The sequence below is a fragment of the Ctenocephalides felis genome, unplaced genomic scaffold (genome assembly GCF_003426905.1).
Source record: "Ctenocephalides felis isolate EL2017-DRISC unplaced genomic scaffold, ASM342690v1 CF-g0.4_SCAFFOLD_03573, whole genome shotgun sequence".
NCBI classification, from domain to species: domain Eukaryota; kingdom Metazoa; phylum Arthropoda; class Insecta; order Siphonaptera; family Pulicidae; genus Ctenocephalides; species Ctenocephalides felis.
The window spans coordinates 18285316-18299928 of record NW_020539727.1 but is presented as its reverse complement, the minus strand read 5'-3'; the positions used below and the strand labels follow the sequence as shown (position 1 = coordinate 18299928).

Here is a 14613-nt window from a genome sequence, read left to right as displayed (position 1 = left end):
CCCGTATAGAAATGATATCATTGAGAGCGAATGACGTACAGTTCGGGCGTAACTGACTTCCGTTGCATTTGTACGGATTCACACCATAGTCGCGCCTAAAGAAGTTTTACTTCAAAAGTTTTACTTCAAAAAAAGTTGTAAATTTTATTATAATTGCTGAACTGATTTCTTATTGATTGTTATAGTCGATAAAAAAAATCAACACAATTCTAACTCGTAAATATAAATATAAATATGAATATAAATATAAACATAAATATAAATATAAATATAATAATAGATTTAGAACTAGATTTAGAAAAATTTGCATTCAAAGAATTGCAAATGAAATTAAATACTTTCACTAATCGAGAAGAAAGAATTTTAGATTAAGATTTAAAATTAGATTTAGAAAATTTACATTTAAAGCCAAAGTATTTTATATTAATAAAGACTTCTACTAATTGAGAAGAAAGAAACGCCTTGTTGATACAATGTGTTTTTTATCCACTTGACTGTTTTTCCCAAGAAACATCATTTAAATCGCTCCATTCGAATCCCGAGAATCGATTCGAATGTATTTCAGTCGATTCGATTCTCCGAAGCGATTTTATTATCGGAGATGAAAATATAAAGGATAAATTAAACGGATAATATAATATTATAATGATTTTAACGAGCGAACAGAATAAAAGTTACGTATGTGCTGATTTAAACAAATTTATTCAAACAAATTTCAGAATAAACTTGCACTGAATGGAATACTCGAAAAGCTTTGATAAGCATTCCGTATGTTTTTCTTCTGAATAAAAGCTTTCATTTATTATGTTAGTTCTTGTGATTCCTTCACACTATGCGGATGTTTTATGAAATTGTGTTTTTATTTTTTCAGATTTGATTAAAACTTAAATTTTTTTTAAGTTTTATCATGGACAAAGTACTGAAGTTTGGGATTGTGTTGGTGGTTTTGTTATTTTTGCTGTTGGATTTGGTGAGTGCTGATTCTACGAAATGTGCAGGAGGACTTGCAGGGACCACTCCTGGTTGTAAGTAGAAATAATAATGTTTTTAAATAAAATTAGATTAATTGGAATTGCAAAAACTTTCACTAATTTTGTGAGATTCGAGACGAAAAAATTTGATATTTATTAAATTAATATATTGTAGTTTTTTTATCATTTATTATGGTCATTCTATGCCTCGGAGTATTTTTATTTATTAATTCTAGTCATTTACAGTTTGATTTTTAGTGAGAGTTTTGAAAAAAAAGAGTGCGCGTAAGGTTCACACGCGATTGAAGTAAAACTTATTTGCTACTGTACAAGATGGCATTTAAGTAAATATAAATACATCATACAACAATTTTGAATAATGTTTATTAGTATTATGGTAACACTCGCGATGCACATATTTATTAGTGTCAACCATTATGCACATTTATATAATGATAAATTATAAATTATATATTTATAATAGCATTAAAATATGTATAATATTTTGAAATAATAATGTAATTAAAGTCATACTTCAAATATGACATGATCGGTTTGTCATTGTAATTAGCATTTAGGACTTGAATCTTCATTAGAGAAATTAAATATTTGCTGATTAATAAATGTTAAGCAACGCCTAAACAAATATTGTTTTCGCAACTTTACTCATCATGTAATAATTGTGTTTAAAGAACTTCATGCAATTAAAATTAACATACATTCATTGACTGCTTCTTTTACTTTTTCGCTGGCGATATAATCTCATTCTTTGAAGAGCTGTAATATCTGTCTTGCCTAAAAAATATTTTTCGTTTTCATAACTTCAAAGATTTATAGAAACTACTAATAATATAGAAATAATTTCTAATCAATAAACTTACGTTTAATACACGGCACAAATGTTAAATTTTTTTATTATTTTCAAGGAACAGGGTAAAATATTCTTCTGATTCAAGCCTTTTTCATTGAATCAAGATTTGTACTACGAAGTTAAATAAATAAATGTTTCTATGCCAATTTACTGGTACGCATACAACGACAGATCTCTATTCACATACACGACCACTAATCACAATCGACCCGTATAGAAATGATATGAACAGTTCGGGCGTAACGGACTTCCGTTGCATTTGTATGGATTTACACCCTAGTCGCGCCTAAAGAAGTTTTACTTCAAAAATGTATTAAAATGTTTTGGCAAGTCTTTTATTAAAAGTTGAAACATTTATTCAGGATTGCAAAATGGTTAATTACTTAATAATTTTATTAGTGAAAATTTTGCAGTAAAATATAAATACCTATGATTTTTGCTGGTGCATCTCGTCGTCTTATTTTTAGGTTTTTATTTTTTACTCGATTTTTTTATCATAAAATTATCAATTAATTTACCATTTTACAATCCTGATTAAATGCGCCAACTTTTGATAAAACTTGCCAACATAGTTTAGAACATTTTTTTAAGGAAGGGGCCTCTCAAAGTAGACCAAAATTCTAAATTTTTAAAAATTTGGGGCAATTGTGTCATTATTTTTGACCTAGGGGCCCTAGAAATATTAATTCACTCTTCGGTTCCAAATTTTAAATGAGCAAAAACAATAAAATTTAACCACGATGACAAAAAAAATAGTAAAAGTTTGACCAATGCTTTAAAAGCTCATAATTTTTAAATTAGATTATTTTTTTGAAATTTGTACTCGGCTGTACGGATATCGACAAGAAAATCGGCATAGATAAATGAATATTTTAAAATTACATCGTAGTACAAATCTTGATTTAATGAAAAATGCCTGAATCAGAAGAATATTTTACCCTGTTCTATGAAAATAATAAAACAAATTAAACATTTGTGCCGTGTACTAAACGTAAGTTTGTTGATTAGAAATTATTTCTTGATTATTCGTAGTTTCTATAAATCTTTGAACTTATGAAAACGAAAAACATTTTTAGGCAAGACAAATATTACAGCTGTCTCAAGAATGAGATTATATTGCCAGCTAAAAAGTAAAAAAGATACAAGCAGTCAATGAATGTATGTTAATTTTAATTATATGAAGTCCTTAAAACACAATTATTGCATGATGAGTGAAGTTGCGAAAAAAATATTTGTTTAGGCGTTGTTTAACAAATATTATAGAATTTATTAATAAGCAATTACTTCATTTCCCTAATGATGGTTCATTTCTAAATGCTAATTACAATGACAAACCGATCATGTATTTGAAGTATGACTTTATTTTTAATGCCATTATAAATATATAATTTATAATTTATCGGTCATAGGTCATAGAACATCTATTACTATTACTTTTTGCTCAGTATCTAATTTATTATTATTTTTTTCCCCAGATACAATTCCATCAGGAGACTTCACCAAACAGTACGGTGAAAGCCTCTCAATAAAATGCGTTATAGACCTGGCGCTGGCGCAAGGTCTAAATTCAAGTCACATAATTTTCGCAAACGGTTCTAAGGATCTTCCTCGAAACCTGACCAGGATAATAGACGAAAGGACAGCCGAACTGTACATCGAGAAACCTAAACCTTTGAACCAGATGTTCTATTGTAAATTGAAGAACCCGGACACGGGGGCTGATATATCTGTTTGCATGAATTTCGTCACTATAGGAAGTAAGTGGATAAAAGATATATATATATATATATATATATATATATATATATATATATATATAATCCATCTAATTTTTAACTGTATTTATATTTTCAGCGCCTCCACAAGATCCTGATGACTTTCATTGCGTTTCCCACAATTGGGACAATTTGTTGTGCGAGTTTCATCCGAAGGAAAATTATATACAAACGAATTATAGTTTGCAGTTTTATTTGCCGACTACCAAGAACAAGTAAGAAATTATTATATATATCTAAATATGTCTTGAATTTGATGTTGATACAATATATTTAATTTGAATTAAAAAGTCGGGTACTACATCAATAAAAATAGTTTGAAAGTTTTTAGGAATTTATTTAAAATCCATACGTTTCGGCTAGCATCTTAGCCTTCATTCAGTGGCAATCAGTTTAACTATAAAAATTAAAACTAAATAAATAATATATAAGAAATTTCATAGAAAAACAATAATAATGATAATAATAATAAAAAAACACAATTTTGTATCCTAATATAACATATGTAAGCATTATTAATCCATGGTATGAGTATGTGCACATTGATAAAATATATATTTTTTAACATCACAAATGGTAAAACACACGAATAAACATGATAACTCAATAAGTTGTCGAAACTATGTATTTACTGTTCGGAGTTTAGGATAGAAATGTCACATTTTTTCTTGGGGCAGTTTTTAGCATGTATTCAAATTTTACGAGAAATTAAAAAAGCGACGGGATCTTGACATTCTTTTTTTAATTTTGACACGCTATTTAGGAACCACATGTTTGTTTCGTTCAGGGCCGTATTGTCGAAGCGTCACATGCAATTGCTAAAACAACCCCTCAGCGAATCTTCTAATTACGTTCTCTTCAAAATGTAAAATTATTGGGTTGAAAAAATCTATATTATGGTTTAAATTATTAATATGCTCGGTTAGCATCGTCTTAAATTGTTTGAGATTTTTTGAGTACTTTTTTAAACCAAACCAGATGAGTTTTTTACGAAATAATGGGTTAAATTAAATTCAAATGTATTTTACGAAATAATAGCTACGTTATTCAACTAATGCAAAATATAAGTTTTATTGTACATTTTTTACAAAGATAACACTGCATATAACCTTGATATAGTATAACAATTTATTTATTTATCTTTTGTAAAATTGCTTTCTTTAACTTAGTTTGCTTTTTTATTTATTATTAACATAGGATAAGTTATTGTAATGGCAAAAAATCGAAAATGCAAATTTTTATATATGTTTACGTTTTAGAGGTTTCTGAACATTTTGGCATACCTTAGAAAAAATTGATGTATGCGGTTACAAATTTTCATTGACAATTTCGCGAACACGGTTTAACCAATTTGAATAATTCAAAAAATATTCGATTCCTACTGATAAGGAAACAATTTGGCAAAGGCAGGTCTAGCCGTTTCGGAGATCCCGGAAAAAACAATGCCATTTTAGCAAATTCAGTTTGCTCGTCAGTAGAGTCCTTTTATAAATTTCATGTCCAGGATTCAGTTTGCTCGTCAGTAGAGTCTTTTTTATATATTTCATATCTAGGATTATTCAGTTTGTTCGTCAGTAGAGTTCTTTTTATAAATTCCATGGCTAGGATTCAGCTTGTTTTTTTAATAACTTAGTTTTCGGTACGGAAAGTTCCAGCAATTTACCTTAATGCACAACTAGTTTTTTTATTGTTTACATCTTTGACATGGTAAAAGTTCAGTTGGTTTTTTTGTTAATTTTTATTGGGGTTAAATATAAAAAAAACTTTTGGATCTAACTTGAAAATGATACATCTTATAAAACATTTAAATAACGTACATACTAAGGTTTCGTAAACTAAATAACAGCGCTCAAGATAAAAAAAGATAACGAAACAAATGCTTTTGTTATGGATTTTCAAACATTGTCGTTCATCTCCTGATAAATAACCAGTGATAGCTGGTTATACATATTTTGCCCTCTACTTTCAAATATTGTAATTGAAAAAGTTCCTAACTTTACTTGTTTTTGAGATTCGGCAGCAGACCTTTTTACCTGTACTTTATTTTTTTACATTTTTTCTAATTACGTAATTCCTGTTTTTTTTAAAGCATTTATATTTACTTTTATTCAATAATTTATTTATTTTTTTACTAACTTAAAAATAACTATTCATCTTATAAAACATTCAAATAACGTAGGTTAAAAATTATATTAAGGTCTCGGTAAACTAAACAACAGTGCTCACGACCAAAAAAAGAAACTAGCAACGAAACAAAATATGTACTTTTGTTGTGGATTTTCAAACATTGACGTTCACCTCCTGATAAATAACCAGTGATAGCTGGTTATACATCTTTTGCCCTCTACTTTCAAATATTGTTGTTAAAAAATCCCTAACTTCACAAAAAATAACAATGAAAGAAAATACTTTTGTTATGGATTTTCAAACATTGCCATATCATCTTCTGATAAATAACGAGTGATAGCTGGTTATACATCTTTTGCCCTCTACTTCCTGATAAATAACGAGTGATAGCTGGGTATACATCTTTTGCCCTCAACTTTCAAATATTTTTGTTGAAAATATTTAACCTTACTGTTTTTGAGATATCGGTAGAGAACTTTTTACCTGTTCCTTTTTTTTACATTTTTTCTAATTACGTAATCCTTTGTTTTTTTAGGATACGATCAAATGCACAAACATGCAAGACAACGAGGACAGAAAAACCAAGTCCTGTTTTTGGGATCTAGGAACTCGTTTCCAATATCGACAGCAATATGAATATTATACTTTTATCCTGACGATGAGCAATAAATTCGGCAGGAATAAATACGAGTATAATTTCTCTCATTATGAAAATGGTAAGTGGAAGATCTAAATATCTAATAAATGTATCAATCTAGTTAGATATTTATATTTGTGTTCTTTTATCAGTTATACCAGCCAAGGCAAGTTTTTTGGAGATCAGAGACAAAAAAGAGCACAGTGCTCTGGTTGTATGGAACGTGACAAGACCTTTGAACACTTTTCCAAAAGGATTGCATCATATGATAAAAATATACTTCCCAGTATGAAAATAGCACTACACAGTGGAAGGTAATAAATATGCACACATTTATTAGTGTCAACCATTATACACATTTATATGATGATAAATTATAAATTATATATTTATAATAGCATTAAAAATATGTATAATATTTAAAAACAATAATGTAATCAAAATCATACTTCAAATACGACATGATCGGTTTGTCATTGTAATTAGCATTTTGGACTTGGACCTTTATTAGAGAAATGAAGTAATTGCTGATTAATAAATACTAAAATATGTTAAACAACGCCTAAACAAATATTGTTTTTGCAACTTCACTCATCATGTAATTGTGTTTGAAGAAGTTCATGTATTTAAAATTAACACACATTCATTTACTACTGTTTGTATTTTTTTACTTTTTAGCTGGCGATATTCAGTTTGCACGTCAGTAGAGTCCTTTTTTAAATCTTATATAAAAAAATCAAGTTCAATTTACTCCTCTGTAAAGTCCTTTTTTATAACCTTGCTCGTCAGTAGAATCCGCTTTTCAAGAAATTAAATATTAATAATTTTGCTCGACAGTAGAGTCCCTTTTTTTAATTAATAATTTTGCTCGTTAGTAGAGTCCCTTTTTTGTCTTTTAGATCAATTTTGTACATTTCTATCAAGTTATTTGATCAATTGTCAGTAGAGTCCCTTTTCTATTGTGTTGTTTATTTATTATTCATTTGTCAGTAGAGTCCCCTTTTTGTCTTTTTTGTCAGTAAAGTCAGTAAAGTCCAATTTCAAATATTTTAAATTAAAATTGAGTTTGCTCGTCAGTAGAGTTCTTTTTTAGAAACATTTTTTATTCATATTTTGTTCAACAGTAGAGTCCCTTTCTTCTCTTCTAGATTGAAATTAAAATTTGCTCGTCAGTAGAGTTCCTTTCACAAAACATTTTTCATTAATATTTTTGCTTATCAGTACAGTCCTTTTTAGTATCTGAATTAATTTTGCTTACCAGTAGAGTCCTTTTTCTTTTTCTAAGTTGAAATTAAACTTTGTTTTTTTTAGTTTGCCTATCAGTAGAGTCCTTTTTATATTAGCTAGTTTCAAATTTGCTCGTCAGTAGAGTTCTTTTTAGAGACATTTTTTATTCATATTTTGCTCGTCAGTAGAGTCCCTTTCACAAAACATTTTTCATTAATATTTTTGCTTATCAATACAGTCCCTTTTAGTATCTAAATTAATTTTGCTTACCAGTAGAGTCCTTTTTCTTCTTCTAAGTTGAAATTAAACTTTGCTTTTTTAGTTTGCCTGTCAGTAGAGTACTTTTTATATTTGCCAGTTTCAAATTTGATCGTCAGTAGAGTCCTTTTTGTATTTTGTTATCGATCAAAATTTTGTTAGCTTGTCAGTAGAATCCCTTTCTAACTTTAAGATAAAATTTATGATCATATTTTAACTATTCGATTTTTTTGTTTGCTCGTCAGTAAAGTCCTTTTTAATCTTTTAGATCAAAAACTAAAGTTTCCTCGTCAGTAGAGTCCTTTTTTATATGTTTCCTTTCTATATCTTTTATATCTATACCAGTTAGTGGAGATCTTTTTCAGTTTTTATATTTACTAATTTTAAATTTAGTCATCAGTAGAGTCCCTTTTTATCAACTAGGTTGTAATTAAAGTTTGCTTGTCAGTAGAGTAGAGGATTAAAATTATGTTTGTTTGTCAGTAGAGTCCTTTTATTTTTTCTGTCGTTTGATAATTCTTTGAACAGCTTTAGAATCTGTCTTGTCTATAAAAACATTATCTATTTTAATATAGAAATAATTTCTAATCAATGCACTTACGTTTAGTACACGGTACAAATGTTTAATTTGTTTTACTATTTTCAAGGAACAGGGTAAAATATCTTTTTGATTCGGGCATTTTTTATTAAATCAAGATTAGTACTACGATGCAACTTTAAAATGATTATTTATCATACAACGACAGATCTCTATTCACATACACGACTACTAATCACAATCGACCCCTATAGAAATGATTTCATCGAGAGCGAATGACTTTCACTTGACCTTGCCGTAACAATTTTCGTTGCATTTGTACGGATTCACACCCTAGTCGCGCCTAACGAAATTTTACTTCAAAATATATTTTACAATATTTTATCTTTTATCCCAGGTTGCTGATACGTCTTCGATCCCCATAAAATCCGAACTCCAATACCAGTTCGAATTGAAAGACTTAAAATACGCCTACACATTGTACGAAGTACGAGTTCAAATAAAATCTGCAGTAGCTCCGAATGAAACCAGCAAATGGTCCGAGTACAGATCAGTGTTCTTCAAAACTTTACCAGAAAGTAAGTACATAGTTGTAAATTATAATATTTGTTGTGACCAGATTGGTGATTGGTTTGTTTGTTTTTGTTTTTTTAGAGCCTTCTAGGCCGCCAAATACAGTCATCAGCAGTTACGAAGTGGTCAACAAGATTGGAATGAGGGATGTCATTATTTATTGGCAAACTTTGGAGGAGTATGAGAAGAATGGAAGGGATTTCAAGTATAGTGTGCAGATTAGCGAAAATGGACGAATGTTGTAAGTAAACTTTGTATATGTTGTTACTAGATATGGGTTAGGTATTGGAAAGAACAGTCGTTGCAAGAAACATAATGTACTACATCAGTATTGTTATTGGATGGAGGAGATTTAATGTTTGTAAAAAATTGTTGAAGGAGCATAAAGATGAACCTAACACTAGAATGTTTTCATCCACCAGAATTTTGACGAAATAAAAATATAACTCTTCCACGTATGATATGCTGCTTATATAAAAATACTTACAGAAAATTAATCACACAAAAATACACTACACTATTACACAGTAATAAACCAAGCTATTAATAATTGGAACATTTAAAACTAATGATTTTTGACAATTTTTTTTTGTTACATTCTAGTGTGTACAGAGTTATTGGCATCTAAAAATTTAATGAATTGCGTTTTCAATTTTTTTTGTGAAACTGTGAAAAGACTGGTAACCATATGCTTTTTTGTAAAATAATAAAATACACGCTTCATTCAGATTTGATGGAGGTCTGAAAAATGATCAAGGATTATTTTATAGTCATTGCAAAGCGAATTGTGCGTTCTTTTATTTATAGTTGATTCATTGTGTAATGATATTAGGCATCCTTCGCTAAATCTTTTTTTAAATGTGTCTCAAATTAAATGTGTCTCAAATTATGATATAAACTAATATAAATTATATTAAATTATTAAAAATTAATTCAGACTAATATCAGTAATACATGATAATCATAATTTCATCAATATGCATTATATTCAAATTATTACGGTACTTTAGTACTCATCACACACATATATAGAATGTTGGCAGTATAATAATATTCTAACAGTAAAGAGTCTTCTTAGTACATTTTATAAAGATTATTTAAAATAGTTTTCATACAGAAATATACTGATCACTTATTAAGAAATGTTTCATGATTTGTCAAATCAATTGTCTTGATTTATCTTTGGTCTGCAATAAAGCTATACATTATGTATAATGTCAAGTTTTATATAAGACATTTAATTATCTGTTTAAATTGTCTGTTATGCCAACCAAGTTTTTCATTGTCCTTCATATATTTATGTTTAATATGCTGTATTTTGTTTAATTTAGTATCATTATAACTATAATGCAAATGGCCTAAAACAGTAAAACCTCAATCTATCAAATAGTCTCAAAGAAAAATCTCACTTTAATACTATGAAAACGCATAATGGAATTTTTTTTAGAACTAGTTTACTACATTTCAATTTGAATGTATATATAGTATTAACATTAAACTTACATGTTTGCAGATGTTTTCTAAAAATGACAGTATAATAGCACATGTAACGCAAATACTACAAATCAAATATCTGAATAAATAACACAAAACATCTTTACTTTGCAAAAAATAATCAGTTACAAATATATATATATATATATATATATATATATACATAAAAAAAATATTGATTTTGAGATTTATGTTGAAATAAAATTCATTTTTGTTATTGATGTTATTCCCGATTATTAGACTAGATTAGATTATATATATGTGCATGCATGTATGTATGTATGTATGTATGTATGTATGTATATATATATATATACATATATACATATATATATATATAATATATATATATATATGTATATATGTATATATATATATATACATACATACATACATACATACATACATACATGCATGCACATATATATAATCTAATCTAGTCTAATAATCGGGAATAACATTACATTAATCTGATTAATTAATCTGATTAATCACATTAATCAGATCAACATAACATAGATTTTTCCAATCTCACGATCCTACATTTCGAAAATAATTTATTTATATATATATATATATATATATATATATATATATATATATATATATATATATATATATATAAATAAATTATTTTCGAAATGTAGGATCGTGAGATTGGAAAAATCTATGTTATGTTGATCTGATTAATGTGATTAATCAGATCAACATAATGATACAGTGTTAGCATTGTTTTTTACTGGTTTTTGTGTTTAAAATTGTTTTTATGTTGTCAACTCAACTCAACTCCAAATTCACATATTTCAATACATACATATATATATATATATATATATATATATATATATATATATATAATGACATCATTGTTTTTATAATTTCAGGCCCAGGCTACCCGACAGAATCCAAAACAACTATGCAAACTTCACAAATCTAGACTTGGACAAAGAATACGAATTTTCATTGACTTCGGTTAACGAAAAAGGAAAATCTGATAACAGTTCCTTGATTCATGTGCCGAGATCAGATAGAAGTGAGTAAAAATATAAAATAAAAGTACAATAATAATTTAGTTAATTTATATTAGTTTATTTTATAATCCAAGACCACTTTTTTGTAATTAATGCACTACTAGTGCTGCAATTTCCCGTACCTAATTTTTTTTTTAAACAAGATTCATTTTTTTTAGCTAAAACAAATGCATGTTTGAGAATTTTGAAATATTTGAAAAAAATTACTACTTCGAAAAAATACTTTTTATTATGAAATAATATGCCAAAATGTTCAGAAACCTCTGAAACGTAAAGATATATAAAAAATTTCATTTTCGATTTTTTTGCGCTTACTATAACTTACTCTACAGGAAGTTAAAAAACATTTTGAATTGAAGGTTTTTTTGTATATCGAAGGTTGTGAAATGCATTTAGGTATACCAGACTAGGTCTTTTGTCTGGGTATGTTGGACTCAATAAATAACTTACGCTTATCTCTTGCCTCTTGTCCACACGGAAGCTAACCCTTAGGCATTACTTCAAAGGGGGAGGTTCTAGAATACTATAATTCCCACTTTAAGTTAAATTGTTTGCCTAATTAGCAATTTTTCCGAAGATCGCAAATCTATTAGAATTTTAAAATGCTTAACTAAAATAAAAAACCTGTTTAACACTTAAAGATAATACATCTTATAAAAAATTTAAATAAACATAAAAGTTATGTGAATTAAATATAAAGTTATGTGAATTAAACAACAGTGCTCAGGACCAAAAAAAACCTAACAACGAAAGAAAATATTTTTATTATGGTTTCATTTACTTCTAGGGGGAGGCTCTAGAGTTCTATAATTCGCTCTTTAAGTTAAATTTTTGTCCTCATTAATCTTTTTATCCGAAAATTACAAGTATATTAGAATTTTAAATGCTTATAGAAAAATCATTTATAAAATCCCAATACTCAATCAAATTTTATATGATTGTTTTATTTATTTTATGTGTATTTTTCTATTTTCAGTTGTAAGTCAACCTAAGCTGTTCACAAAAATCTCATTGAGCGATTATGTTTATTTGTTGTCCTGGAAAAGACCTGATGGTGTTGACGATATTTCAAATTACACTATTTTTTGGTGCCAGAGTGGATTTGAAAGGCCTACTATTTGTCCAGTGAGTAGAAAACTTATAAATAATTAAATAAATATATATATATATATATATATTTATATTATATATATAATATATATACATGCATATATATATATATATTATATATATATATATAATTATAAACAAGAAAGTGCTTTAATGGCATCCCCTCCAGTTAATAAATAGGAAAATAAGTAATATTAAAAAAATTACTAAGTTTATATGTTTTGAATCCCAATTTGACTCTTTATAAAATGGAACTACAAAACTAGAAAAAATTGTTTTAATTTTAAAATTTGGCAAATTATAGAAACATTCTTCTTTGATTTTACTAATTTACTAAATTATTTACAATTGTATGGGATTCTTACATCTAGTTTTATAGTTGTTTTTTTTTTTTAATTTCAATATTTATTACAACTGTTAAATAATTAACATCTAGCAGTATTGATAAATAATAACATAAATTTAAATAAATAAGAGTGCAAAGAATAGAATTCACATGAAAATAATATCCGTAATATGATGATTTAATATAAAATAGAAGCAAATAATAATAAGAATAACATTAATAAATAATATAAATAAAAATTTTGAATAATAAAATAATATTAGAAAAACAATAAAATATAACAAAATAACAATATTAGAAATAATAAGATAATAATAATACTAATAATCATATAATTAATGTTAGCATTTACAAATGGCTATTTATGAGTTTATGGGTATTTATTTATTTAGTTTTATAGATGGTAACCTTTTCATAGCAAATATCTTAGAATTGTTTTCAAAATGCTTGAGTGCATAGAACGGATAAATTTATTAATATTTTTATTTTACCTTTCTAGTTTTTTTCGTAAGCTTTTTAGTATTGTTGGATGTTAGTTCATTTCTTAACTACTATTTTTATTATTCCAGAATTCTTTAGAATGGCACACAGTACCAGCAAATGAAAGTACACACAATGTAACCGTGAAGACTAATAAAAATTATCAATTTGCAATATCAGTCAAACACCGACATCGAACAGTGGAATGAAATGGGCCAAATGTACTGTACTCGAAACAGGTAATAAATTAATCATTTGAAGATAAATAACATTATCCATCGATTTATTACGATATTATTAAATTTGTTGTTTATTTCAGGTGTTGGAAAGATCCACATCGTCCGAATCGATCACATCGGAGACACTTATGTGAATCTCAGTTGGGTTTTGGAATGTTCTGAATTAATGGGCGTGATTACCTCATTCAAAATTTACTACTGTGTTCTAACTTCACCTGATGGTTATTGCGAAGGTAAAAATATAATACATACATAATCCTGGATATAAGTTTGATGGCTTTAATTTATTTTATCCTTTTAGGTCCCAAAATGAACGAAACAATTCTGCCCAAGGAGGAATACATGTCGGCTACAATAACCGGACTTAAACCGTATACGACGTATCAAGTTAATGTTTCTGTGGTTTCGCATAAGAAAGAAGGTTTGCCGAGCAATCCTAAATATTTGACAACCCTTGAAGCAGGTAAATAAGAAATAATATATATATATATATACACCTAAGTCTGTTTGTACACGGTCTTTTTGTACACGGTTTGGATATAACACGGTTTGAAAATTGAATATTTTTAATTTTTTTACACGATTTTATTCCATTTAGCACGATTTGAAATTTTATGTACTTAAATTTTTTTGTCAAATTTAATTTTTGCGATGTATGTTCATATCACAAAAAAGTACTTATGAAAGAAAAAAGTCTGAAACTATCGATAGTATCGATAGTTTGCAAATACTAGCTTAAAGATTTAAGTGAATTCCCCTTTAGCGCGTACAAACAATTTTTACTGGTCAAAGCGAATGTGAATAGCATAATTTAGGGGAATTATTATTGAAATAAACATGAATTCTTGTTCTTGAAAATTCTTGTTTTTCACTAATTTTAATAGGTTTTAGAGAGTAGGACAAATCACCCATTTTGTATAAGATCAATGTCTTTTT

General features: G+C 27.4%; 3 protein-coding genes and 1 long non-coding RNA gene across 4 annotated transcripts in view; all 4 read left to right on the top strand.

Annotated features, from left to right (window-relative positions):
* The first annotated feature begins 1174 nt into the window (after nt 1–1174).
* On the top strand, nt 1175–3836 carry LOC113389699 (interleukin-6 receptor subunit beta-like). The gene is made up of 3 exons (XM_026626714.1): nt 1175–1184; nt 3318–3599; nt 3697–3836. Exons 1-3 carry the CDS (start codon nt 1175–1177, stop codon nt 3834–3836), a joined length of 432 nt encoding a protein of 143 aa, XP_026482499.1.
* Nucleotides 3837–6666: 2830 nt separating this feature from the next.
* LOC113389418 lies at nt 6667–9108 on the top strand. The gene is made up of 3 exons (XR_003368263.1): nt 6667–6695; nt 8802–8982; nt 9059–9108. It is a non-coding gene; the product is annotated as an uncharacterized LOC113389418 (long non-coding RNA).
* A 9-nt stretch (nt 9109–9117) lies between these two features.
* Nucleotides 9118–13647, top strand: LOC113389697 (cytokine receptor). Its single transcript, XM_026626713.1, has 4 exons — nt 9118–9218; nt 11356–11504; nt 12479–12627; nt 13528–13647. Exons 1-4 carry the CDS (start codon nt 9118–9120, stop codon nt 13645–13647), a joined length of 519 nt encoding a protein of 172 aa, XP_026482498.1.
* Nucleotides 13644–14613, top strand: part of LOC113389696 (cytokine receptor-like) — a 22792-nt gene continuing 21822 nt past the window's right edge. Inside the window, exons 1-3 of the mRNA XM_026626712.1 lie at nt 13644–13677; nt 13758–13910; nt 13979–14140. Of these exons, the coding sequence (XP_026482497.1) occupies nt 13644–13677; nt 13758–13910; nt 13979–14140 (349 nt within the window). The remainder of the gene's footprint in view (nt 13678–13757; nt 13911–13978; nt 14141–14613) is intronic.

Bases quoted from the DNA above. Each gene is read 5' to 3' on its own strand.
- LOC113389699 (XM_026626714.1), top strand. The intron at 3,600-3,696 runs GTAAGTGGATAA...TTATATTTTCAG, and splicing joins GAATTTCGTCACTATAGGAA to CGCCTCCACAAGATCCTGAT.
- LOC113389697 (XM_026626713.1), top strand. From the start codon at position 9,118: ATGAGGGATGTCATTATTTATTGGCAAACTTTGGAGGAGTATGAGAAG. The intron at 9,219-11,355 runs GTAAGTAAACTT...TTATAATTTCAG, and splicing joins AGCGAAAATGGACGAATGTT to GCCCAGGCTACCCGACAGAA. The intron at 12,628-13,527 runs GTGAGTAGAAAA...TTATTATTCCAG, and splicing joins AAAGGCCTACTATTTGTCCA to AATTCTTTAGAATGGCACAC.